This window comes from Gymnoscopelus braueri (assembly GCF_963280865.1).
Source record: "Gymnoscopelus braueri genome assembly, chromosome: 8".
Classification (NCBI taxonomy): domain Eukaryota; kingdom Metazoa; phylum Chordata; class Actinopteri; order Myctophiformes; family Myctophidae; genus Gymnoscopelus; species Gymnoscopelus braueri.
In genome coordinates this window covers 9216886-9229409 of record NC_137609.1, presented here as the reverse complement: position 1 = coordinate 9229409, position 12524 = coordinate 9216886, and the positions used below count along the sequence as shown (strand labels likewise).

At 40.2% G+C, this 12524-nt stretch overlaps 1 protein-coding gene across 1 annotated transcript in view; it reads left to right on the top strand.

The window, feature by feature from the left end:
* Positions 1–12524, top strand: part of LOC308090608 (FRAS1-related extracellular matrix protein 2-like) — a gene marked incomplete at its 3' end in the record, with an annotated part of 169103 nt that overhangs the window by 115347 nt on the left and 41232 nt on the right. Inside the window, exons 9-11 of the mRNA XM_080435850.1 lie at positions 2809–2958; positions 5419–5628; positions 8860–9057. Of these exons, the coding sequence (XP_080291976.1) occupies positions 2809–2958; positions 5419–5628; positions 8860–9057 (558 nt within the window). The remainder of the gene's footprint in view (positions 1–2808; positions 2959–5418; positions 5629–8859; positions 9058–12524) is intronic.

Genomic DNA, 12524 nt, shown 5'->3' with positions numbered 1-12524 from the left:
GTTCACCCACACCCCTCAAAAAAACCTTAACAAGATCACTGTTTGGCCATCAGAGCACTTGGTGAAGTTCTTGAAAATAAGAGAGAATTACATAAGGACTACTGCAGTCACATACATCACAAAAGTAACAGCTTCTCCTTTAACTCAGTTAGTACAGCGGATAAGCTGTCATATTGTTATAACAAATCATGCACTTTATGAAGAAATAGCAAAAGTAGCAGATCTACAAGCTCAAAACACGTTGCTTCGCGCCACGTTTCAAGCTTGTAGCTGATAAACTAAGATCAGTGACGTTTTTTGCTGTACTTTGCGGTAGACGCTGTAGTGTGATTCATGCTGAAGTATGAAATAGGGCGTTAATTTAAGAAAATAAATATGGACAACAACGATTTGCCATAAGGTTTATTTTCAGATTTGGAGGGAAGTCAGATTTGTCCTCTTGAGGACTGTGAGAGGTCAACTCCAAGATAGCAAATATAACACAATTATAACACATTTAATTTTGGAATCGAACGCTTTAGAAAAACCTTTTACACGCACTTTTATTTTACCTATGGGGCGGAATCTGCCAATGCTTTGTTAATGCAAATGCGTGGATTCAATGGTGGAAATTGCGCATCTTTCCACGTGTCGCGTACATCTTGCATTTATGCGCTCTATTAAGGCTGCTGGTACATGCCATACAATACTAGCTGTAAAAAAAAAACTGTTTAACAGCGGGCAACCATATTTTGGTGTGACTGTGCCCTCAAGGTGTAATTCTCAATTACGGCTGTGATTTATTTTTATTTTTTTAACATATCTTCTCTTTTGGGGGTCCCTGCCACAAAATCTTTCCAAATGGAGGTCCGTGGCTAAATAAATACAGTCCGTATAAATGTGGGGTGTCCGGTGTTTAGAACCATGCACTGGTTTAACTTTCCTTCACGTTGCTGAAGTGTTTGATGTCACTTTAGACAAAAGAGAAGGTAAAACTACACTGGCTATTATTTGTGTGTGTGTGTGTGTGTGTGTGTGTGTGTGTGTGTGTGTGTGTGTGTGTGTGTGTGTGTGTGTGTGTGTGTGTGTGTGTGTGTGTGTGTGTGTGTGTGTGTGTGTGTGTGTGTGTGTGTGTGTGTGTGTGTGTGTGTTCACTTCGTTGCCTCAGGAAAAACAATTTGCCTCTTCAAAGGAGGCTTTGAGCTTCTAGGGGGTCCGACACACACACGCACACACACACACACACACACACATACACACACACCGACATACACGTGCGCGTGCACTGCAGCCTTGTTTTTCTTGGCACTAACTAGATCCCTTTTCGATGACAGTACTTCCTCTTTGGAGGATGATTACAATGAGGTCGGGTGAGAGGTCACGAGAGGTCATGAACCCCCGTGGGTTTGCATTCAGACTGATGGTTGTTTTTGAATCATCTCAGAGTTCTGGTGCAAACTGATAGGTCACACACACACGCACGCGCACATGCACATGCACATGCACATGCACGCTCAAGGTTCACAGGTTCATGTTCTTCTGTATTGTTACATCTTGTGTTCAGGTACATAAGAGTGAAACGTGTTTTTGCTCAGCAGCTTCCTTCAGATATTGCAGCACGCACGCACGCACGCTCGCACGCACGCACGCACGCACGCACGCACGTGCATGCACATAGGCACGCACGCGCTTTAGAACTGAAGGTTTTAAAATAACACTGCACTGATCAGTGGTGTCACCTTCCTGACAGACTGTATTTGCATACACATCCAAATGTATTTATTTATTAATCTATCTTTACTATTATTAGCTATGCTGCTACATTGTCTGAAGGAAAGCTGAACAGAAATAAGTTTAACTCTTACGTACCTGGACACAAGATGTAACAATAAAGAGCAACCTTGAACCCTTTGAACCCTTGAAATGTCACTCACAAGGTGCTTCAAAGGACTGTGAATATTAACAGTGTTATAGTTTTACCTGTAATTATTTCTCATATGCTGCAAGTAATCCTCTCCTCTCCTCTCCTCTCCTCTCCTCTCCTCTCCTCTCCTCTCCTCTCCTCTCCTCTCCTCTCCTCTCCTCTCCTCTCCTCTCCTCTCCTCTCCTCTCTTCTACCCTCCTTGTATTGTATTATATGTCTTGATGATGAATTGAGTACATACTTTAGCACCACAATGGAAACGAGCCCCCTGGGCTTTTTGTGTTATCATTTTAGTAGACATGTAACGATGTATCGTAAATCAATTTAAATCGATTTAACAAAAAATGTATCGCGATGCAAACAGCAGGGGAAAAAAGAAAGAAAATACAGGATCAGAGAATACAGAGAATTGATTAAAAAAAAGAGTTTTCAGTCATGTGCTACTGTATTGAAAAGAGGATTAGAGAAAACACAGTATTGTAAAAAAAAAAAAAGAAGAAGAAGAAGAAAATACTGGATTTGTGTAAGAGACATATATATATTTTTTTAAATCGGTCTTTTGTCTGGAAACAAATTTTGTGTTTAAAAAAATCGTGGTAAATTGTATTGTGAACCTAGTTTTGTGATTCGAATCGTATCGTGAGTTGAGTGAATCGTTGCATGCCTACCTTTTAGCATAGCTTGTTAAATTGTGCTGCCCTACTGTTTTCAACTTGTTATAAAGTATCCAATCAATCAATTGATCATCGTTGATGAATTGAATACATATAGGACCACAATGGAAACAAGTCCCCAGGACCTTTTTGTGTTATCCTTTTAGCCTAAATGTCTGACTGTACCTCGTGCCGTTTTACATTTCTGACTAATAAAGTATTCAATCCATCAATCCTCTCCTCCTCCTCCAGCTCCGGTGTTTTATTTTGGAGAGGTGGAGTACCAGGTGGACGAGAGCGACGGACACGTGGAGGTCAGGGTGTGGCGGACGGGAACCGACCTGTCCAGGACCGCCACCGTCACCGTGCGCTCCCGCAAGACCGAGCCCGTCTCCGCCGAGGGTAAGCTTCCTTCACCCGTCTGCAGTGATCGTCCAAATAGTAATCGTAAGAAGTTAAGTCACGCTTCCAGGGCAGGAATTTCTTGGATGCCATGAAGGCCGTTGCCCCTCAGCTTGGCCTTATGCCCTTCAAAAAAGTATATACCGTAACTTAAGTAGTGTTCAAATTTGACAGTCTTTTGAATAAAATTCTATTTAGTTTTAGTCATATTTTAGTAATCTGAAATGTTTTAGTTTTAGTCTAGTTTTAGTTGACAAAATATCAATCGATTTTAGTCGACTAAATCTACAGTTGATTTAGTCAACTAAAATGTACTTTGGCGAGCTGCGATGGAGTCGTAATAGCTGCATTTATACTTAAATGCATGCTGAAAATAGGCGATCTACAACATGTGAGCTTGTTTGATCGCCTATTTTTGGAGTGTGACACCAGTGTTCAACCAAACATAAAATGACTGGTCTTACTGGATGTCTTCTCCACTAGTCCCTTTTAGTTTTAACCAAAGAATATCACTTCACCCTACCTTTAAATTGTTGCATTGGTCAACAACAACCACAAAAATAGCTGAGAACAAAAGAAAGCAACAGCCGCATACCTCCTTCAGGAGGTCAAACGACCGAATGCTCTCAATGAATTGGATTCTTGCACAGTGTTTCCAGTGTGCAGTTGTTGCTTTCTTTTGTTCACTCTGATTCATTTTCCAGCTCCAGCAACTCGGATGAGCAGTGGTTTAGTTCACTTTTCTGGTAAAAAAAAGAAAAGAAAATACATATCAATTTAAAGTTCAGTAATTCAGTAACAATAAGTAGACATTATGCAAGCGCACGGATGAAGATGATCAGAAACTGAAGTGATGTTCAGTTAATGAGCTTTTCTTTCACACCAACAGTCATTTTGTTGTGGTGGGAAAGAACAGGCCTGCAGTTTTCAAGATATACTGTTGGTTTCAGCAGTCCATCTGTCTTCATCAAGTTTAACACACATTACTTCCTCTTAAAATGAAATTCAAACTTTGTCTCTAAAGTTATCTCTCTTTACCTCCATCCCTACCACTATCTTTCTCTCTCAATTCAATTTAATTCAAAGGTTTATTGGCATGAGAAAACGTTTTCTCCAAAGCAAAAGTGGAACAAAACAATCAAAACAAAACAATGTACAATTAAATGTGAGTAAAGACATTTGTAAACAGAGCTGTGTTACATTGCAACTTGGAGAGAAAACTATCTTACGAAACCATCTGTCAGAAATAGTTTAATCTCTCAAGAACAGATTCTGCTCTGCGTTGGAATCTGTCGTGAAGGTTCGTCACAACGTGTACGCACTGCCTACAAGTGGGCGTGCCTTCAGATCAGGAAGCAGGCCGCGCTTTACCCAATCAAATGTAGTGGGCGGGATTCACGTGTCCGTCGATCTTTCCCCCTCGAAACAAACCCAAACTAATTTAACAATAGCGTCCGCGGAGCAGACAAAACCACGGAAAGATATTCACATTTTAACTTACTCTTTCATCATAGAAACAAGTGGGCTTATAACCAAAACGATCCATGTTCTCTGGGAGAAGTGGTGTTAGTGTTCCGTGTAGAAATATTGTTAGTGGGAATGAAAACATAGTGGCACCACCGGAAGTGAAAGCTGAAGGCAGACCAAAACCCCGGTTTCCTTTGCGCACGGGTGCGACGTCGTCATTGTCCCAGAGCCAGTGAGAGATAGTACAAACAGCAGAGGGCGCTGTTTTTCATTCTCACTGGCTCTGGGTTCCCAGATTGGAAATAGTTAAACAGGCAGGAAATATAGGAAACGTTAGCTTGGGATAAACTTTTTTCAATGTTTTGCATTCACTTTTTGCAACGTTGGGGCCGTGTTCTCTCCTGTGCGTCATCAGTGCCCATACCCTAGGTGGGGTTGGTGAAAGGGCCTTTCTGTGTGGAGTTTGCATGTTCTCCCCGTGTCCCCTAGGGTAGGTACCCCTAGTCAGCCGCGGCGCCTGATGGAGGGGAAAGGACGCGTTTTTCCTACCGGGAAAACTACCCCCTGTCAGGTGATAAGCAGCGGCCTGCTCACTCCTCATGCATTGAAGGAAGCATGAGCTCAGTTCAGGGCTCTCCCTAGGCTGGCAGAGGGAGAGTAGCGCCCAGGATTACAAGCTTAGGCAATTGGCACTGGGTGAAAAAATGGGTTTCAAAATCGTTTTTTTTTTAAATAAGTACATAAACTTTCGCAACAAATAGCAGCAATCCATTCAAATATAATTAAAGGTATCTGTCTGTCTGTCTGTCTGTCTGTCTGTCTGTCTGTCTGTCTGTCTGTCTGTCTGTCTGTCTGTCTGTCTGTCTGTCTGTCTGTCTGTCTGTCTGTCTGTCTGTCTGTCTGTCTCTCTCTGTCTGTCTGTGTCTCTCTCTCTCTCTCTCTCTCTCTCTCTCTCTCTCTCTCTCTCTCTCTCTCTCTCACACACACACACAGCTGGCGTGGACTACGTGGGCATCAGTCGTAACCTGGACTTCGCCCCCGGGGTCAGCATGCAGACGTTCAGGGTGACCGTCCTGGACGACCTGGGCCGTCCCGAGCTGGAGGGGACCGAGGCCTTCGAGCTGGTCCTCCGCATGCCGGTGAACGGCATTCTGGGGGAACCGGGCAAAGCCACCGTTTTCATCAACGACTCCGTGTCCGACTGTGAGTTAAAAAGCTGACGTTTCACACCATTCTCTTTCGGTTCAGTCCAGTTTGAGTGTCATGTTTGGGCTAGTCTCGTGAGCCAGACTGTTGTCTCCCACAATGTTCAAATGCTTCCGTCAGGGCTTGATATAATTATGTCGATATACAAGCTTACAATGCCTCGCAGTGCAATGCGTCGTGAGTTTGTAGATCGGCTAATTTCAGTGGCGCAACATGGACGTGCAATTAAGTATAAATCCGGCTTTAACCCGTTAAGACCTGAGGCCGCTTCTAGAATTTTTTTTAAACCTAACAGTTTTTCGAAAAAAATATATTTAAAAAAAATTCACGATTTTTCAAAAATAGCAGATCTACAAGCTCATAGCGCGGCACTCGCTATGAGCTTGTATATCTGCTATTTTTGAATAGCCAAAGTAATCTAAAATGACACAGATGTGTTCCAGGTCTTAAGGTAAGTTTTACGTTAAATATGTATGTATATATATAATATGTATATTTTATGTATACATAATCGTCTCTGTCGGGTGGAAACCTCGTATGTCCACAGCTTTAGGACATTCTTTTACAAAAAAACACAAAAACTTAGAATATGGAGATGTAAAAAAAAAGGCTGAGAACCACCGCTCCAAAGTGTGCGAGATTGTAGAATTGTGTACAGATCTCTTTCTGTAGAGCTAATCCAATTTCAAAAGATGGGAGTCGTAAGAAATAGCCTCTTTTTGTACTTTATTTTGTAAGCAATTTGCTTTCTTTTATGTAATTTCTACTTCACTGAGCACCATTGTGGTAGAAAAGTCAGTCTTGGGGCTTTTGTTTAGCTTTTTAAAAATGCTGTTCAGTGTAAATGACATTATGGGGCTCTGGTATATAGCGCTATAGATTAATTTCCCTCCGACATATAGATTTGATGGACTGGACACACAGGCTGTGATTTGTGTGGTTTTCCACATCTTTCTAAGGGGAGTAAAGAGGTCGAACACAAGGAGAGCTCTCTGGAGAGAACAGAACTCAATAATATGGCTCCTCTCATTTCGAGACGCCGTTATTAGATCTCCTACAGCAGTGGTTTCTCAACCTGTGGGTCCGGACCCCAAGGGGGTCCCCACATTCAAGATTCAAGATTGCTTTATTTGTCATTTGTTTTCCATCTACAAGCAGTGTTAGAAAAATAAACAAAATGTTTCTAGTAAAAGACAGCAGAATTCATAAAAGAATAAAAACAAACATAAAATACTCTATCGACCTGAATAAATAAGTCCTGAAAACTAAAAGAATTCGTGTTATAAAAATAAGCATACCCAGATAAAAACAATATATTGATTTTGGGAGGGTCCCCAGATGACAGTGAAGTGACAATTTAAGGACTTTTAAGACCTTTTTAAAGGGGTAGTTCACCCCCAAAATATTTTTTTCTATTGATTGCTCACCCCATGGAGCCTTGAATTCATAGATATTTTTTTGTTTTTGTCACATTCCTAAGCCAATAATTTGATTATAATAAATTTAGCCCCATTGATTCCGGTAGGAGACACAAATGCATTTGTGTCTCCTACCGGAATCAATGGGGCTAAATTTATTATAATCAAATAATAAAGGAAGGAATGCGACAAAAACAAAAAAATATCCATGAATTCAAGGCTCCATGGGGTGAGTAATCAATAGAAATTTATTTTGGGGGTGAACTACCCCTTTAATACCTTAAAAAATTTCCATTACTGCATCAAAAGTAATCAACAAACTGTACTATAAAAAGTGGTCAAACATTGGTTATAGCCGATCTACAAGCTATTTATCTAGGGGGTCCCCAGTTCAGATATGATTATTTTTGGGGGGGTCACGGCCTGAAAAGGTTGAGAACCACTGTCCTACAGCAGCATGTTGCTCCTTATAAAGGGTCTGTAACTCTGAGAGGGTACAAACGGAACCAATGTTTAATATTTTGGATTCCCAATCTACATTGTAAAATTGTAGGCTGCGCCTTGGCAGAATTCGACGTGTTAACGTGTCCATGGCAGGCAAAGAGTTGAAAGTATGAAACACAAGCATCTCTTGTGAAGTTCTGGATGAGTTGTTAGGCAGAATACCCAGAGCTTCCAGTTAAAGAAAAGTGTTATTTTTTTTACAACTTTTGAAACTACATTTCTCTGGGAGAGAGTATTTTTTCCCCACACTGGCATAACCTGAAGAATATAAGTACAGGGTAAAGGTTGGATACAGAAAATGACTTGAGACTCTCTGAGCCTGTCCAACGGTATATTGCCAAGATTAGATATTCTCTGCAAAACCTCATTTTAGCTCATATATCCCATACCTACTAGTCTCTAAAGCCAGACTGGTGGCTCACCTCATGCACACTTTTCAAAAGCTTCAGCAACAGTCTGTGCAACAGAAGTGCTGAAAGGGCAGTTCAATTACAGCTGAACTTGGTACGTAACATCTGCTAACACCAGCGCCCCTGTGCACCTTAGCAAGCTTTTTAAGAAGAGTGGACGAAGTTTATTCCCACAGAACCAGAGCCAGCATTGCATACCTGTACTTACAACAAGTGCAAAACTGATCTGGCAAAAATGCTCATAATAGATATTTGGAGGAGCATTAAACTGGAACTTGCAAAAGCATGGCTTTTAAAGGACAACCTGTAATTAAATTATGCCATAGACCACTGATTAAGAAACAGCGTCCTATGGTGAAAAATCAATCCCAAGTCCTAAAATCCTTCTCATGTTGAGATAATTCATATTATCGTCTCTGTCGGTGGAAACCTCATATGTCCAAAACTGTTAATGTTCAGGATTCAAATAAAACAATAACAAAAATAGCAGATCTACAAGCTCAAAACGCGCCACTTCGTGCAGCGTTTCGAGCTTGTATATCTGCTACTTTTGATGCTTGCGTGTGACACTGTAGTATGTACGACGTAGGGTGTAATTTACGGAAAAACACAGAAGGTTAGAGTACGTAGATAAGAGGCTTCTGCCCGACAGCAACAATAAATATCCGTTGACCTCTCCTGTGGACTCTAACTCTTGAGCTACTGCAACTCCCAAACTGAGGGTGAGAGAAAGATAGAAGCACACATGACATTAACAAATGAGCATTGGAAACAGCAGATTGCTGAGGGATTGTGGGTAGTCAATCTCTTTATTATTTTTGAATGTAATTGCTTGTAATGTACACACTTGTCATTTATTTTATAAACACTTTTCATATATCCGTTGACCCTTGCAGTGCCAAAGGTGCAGTTCCGTGAGGCGCTGTACAGTGGCGAGGAGGGGTCCGGCTCCATCGCGGCCACGGTGTTCCGTAGCGGCGACATCAGGCACAAGTCCACGGTTCGATGCTACACCCGGCAGGGCTCGGCGCAGGTCGCCACCGACTTCATCGAGCGGCCCAACACCGACGCCTCCGTCGTCACCTTCCTACCAGGTATACCAGAGGGGTTTTATTTATTTTATTTTAATGTATTCATTTATTGTTTAGTTTTTTTATATATATAAATTGTATAAACCCATTCAACCCATGTATTTGGCTATTAAAAAAATAGCCAAAATAGCCAAAAAATAAGCAAAAAATAAATAAATTGCAGATCTACAAGCTCATAGCGCGGCAAGTACCTCAAAATTGTACCTAAGTACAGTACTTGAGTAAATGTACTTACTTCAACATTTGCAGCGAAAATAGGCGATCTACAAGCTCACAACGCATCTCGTTGTGAGCTTGTAGATAGACTACTTTTTTTTTCGCCGAAGAGATTTTGGTGTAGAAGGAAAATGAGGTGGAAACCAAAGTATAGAACCCTGATAGTAGGGACACTGGTCAACCAATTACACAGGGTTTAATTGGTCAAACTTGGATTACATGTCATCGTATAATGGTGTTGCACAGCACAAACAGCCGATCTAAAAGCTCACAACACGTCGCGATTTGACGTGTTGTGAGCTTGTAGATCAAAAAAGCTGAATTTCCTGAATTTCCGCCTCTAATGACATGCCCACAAAAACAGGGAGGACAGTGTTCATGTGGTTAAATGAATTGAATATTTTTTCCTTTTCACATTTTCATTAGATTTTTGGTTGTAGTTTATTATAATATTAATAATGATGAAAACACTGCTTCTCTCCTGAGAACAGCCTTGAGGTTTATGGGTTTTTATTCCATTTCTTTTATATGTTTTTTGGGCCTGTTTTTATACACACTTAAATTAAATAAACTCTTCTTCCAGGGAAATTGGATTTCGTGATCACACGTCGTTCTAGCAAAAACATTTAACCCATTAAGACCTGAGGCCGATTTCTACAAATGCCCTCTCATCACACTTTCAAAAGATTTTTCAAAAAATGATAAAAAATTGCAGATGCACAAGCCGTGGCACAAAGTGACACGTTGTGAGAGTGTATATCTGCACATGTTTTGAATAGCCAACGCAAAAACCTAAAATGACACAGCTTTCCCGGTTTTAATGGGTTAAATATGGGGAAAACTACGGTTTCTCACGGTTTGGTGTTTATCTGTCTGCTGTTAGTAACGCCCAAAACAACCACAACAACATCTTATTAATCCATTAAGACCGGGAACGCATCTGTGTCATTTTTTTTATTTCTTTGGCTATTAAAAAAATAGCAGATCTGCAAGCTCTTAAGAGCTTGTAGATCTGCTTCTTTTTATTTATATATTTTTTTTATATTTAATCTTTTTTAAAAGCAAGCAAATATTTTTAACTCAAATCTTTGCTTCTGGGGGATTCTGGGGGACCCCCCCCCCCCCAAAAAAAGCAAAGATTTGAGTTAAAGATGTTAGCTTGAAAAAATATATTTATTCAAAGATTTGCACAAAAAAAAAAGATATTAAAAAAAATAGCAGATCTACAAGCTCATAGCGCTGCACGAAGTGACGCGCTATATGAGCTTGTAGATCTGCTATTTTTGAATAGTCAAAAGTATAAAATAATGGTTATAGACAGCTAAAAATCTAACACGACACAGATGCGTGCCCGCATTGAATGGGTTATTAGTGATACAACATAAGAGGCAACAGCAAAGTGCTCTCTGTTCAGGCAGTAATTCATGAGAGGTTGTGCTGTGGCAACAGATAGTAGCACTAGAGACTGGAGAGCTGTGGTCTTTTGTTAGATAAACACACCAGTGCCAATAATAATAATAATAATAATATATTTAGTCCCCTTTTAGTGTATTTTTACATGTTGTTGCTGTCGGGGCAGTAACCTCTTATCTCCATGCATACTTTTTGTGTGTTTTTTTCGTAAATTAATGCTCTACATGATGATCATTGTCAGTGTCACACAAAAGCATCGAATGTGGCAGATCCACTTTGAGCTTGTAGATCTGATACTTTTGCTGTTTTTTGAATTTGAGATATATGAGGTTTCCACCCGACAGAGACGATTTGCTTGTACATGGTATTTTTCCTCTGCATTCACCCATCCTAACTATTAGGAGCTGTGGCTCATTTTAGATTTCTTTGGCTATTCAAAAAATAGCAGATATACAAGCTCTTGTAAACAAGCTTGTATATCTGCTATTTCTTTGGAAAAATCTTGAAAACGTGTCCAAATCTTTGAATATATATTTATGTATATATGTATCTGTGCTTCTGGGGGGGTCCCTGGAACAACATATTTTGAGATGGGGGTCCGCGGCCAAATACATATAATTTTGGATGGTCCTTGACATGGAAAAGTTGGAGCACCACTGATACAGCAACATACTGTTAGGATTTTTAGAAAATGTATTTGGCCGTGGACCCCCATCTCAAAATGTTTTGTTCCAGGGACCCCCCCCCCCCCCTCCCCCAGAAGCAATGGTTTGAATTACAAATGTTCGCTTTAAAAATATATTCGAAGATGTTCTCAAATTTTCAATGGCCTGATGGAATCTGTATCTGCGTAGTACTGCTTCTCTAATGAATGCTTCTGTGGAAAACCCAATAAACAAAGTTAACAATGAAGACCACCATGGGTCGAAACGTTGGCCTCTAACTCTGTTTCCTCATTAAAAATGATGTTTTCTGGGAGCTGTACAGGACAGTGTGTGCGGACCTTTCACCTCTTGCCTTATCATGATTAGACCACAGTTTCATTAGTAAAATGTATGACTAAAGTGAAGGAAAAAACGTGAAAACCAAACAGCAGTCGGAGGTCCGTTGCTAGGTTACAGGTAAGGTGAGCGTGGTTGGAGTGCTGTTATACGGAACAAATTACCACTCATTAGATTGCCTCTCAGCCATTCACACAATGCGAGGTCATAATTGTGGTATAATTGGGTATTTATATACTAATAGTCTATAATCAGTAGCACTACATCTTTGTTGCAGTAAAAGTGCTGTATTCAAAACCTTACTGAAGTCAAAGTGCAACAGTATTGGCATCAAAATATACATTAATTAGCAAGGTGCTCATTATGCAGAATGCCCAGTTCAGAATTGTATAGCCCTACCTGTATATCGTGTTATTGGGCTATAATTATTGATCATTAACCACTATTTTATACTTGGGTTATTTGAAAGTACACGATCTATAAGCTCACAACACGTTACAATGCGACACATTGTTGCTGCTGTTTTTTTTTTTATCTTGACAATTTGTGAAAATCTTTGAATATATATCGTTTTTAAGGTGAACATTTGTCAAATATTTTGTTCCACGGACTCCCAGAAGCAAAGATTTGAGTTAAAAATGTTATGTACCCAAAGATTTGGACAAAATGTTCAAGATTTTTCAAAAATAGCAGATCTACAAGCTCGTAGCGTTGCACTCGGTGCCGCACTATGAGCTTATAGATCTGCTATTTTTGAATAGCCAAAGTATAAAATAATGGTTATAGCTCAAATCTAAAATGACACCGATGTTGTAACCCGTTTTTCACCCAGTGCCAATG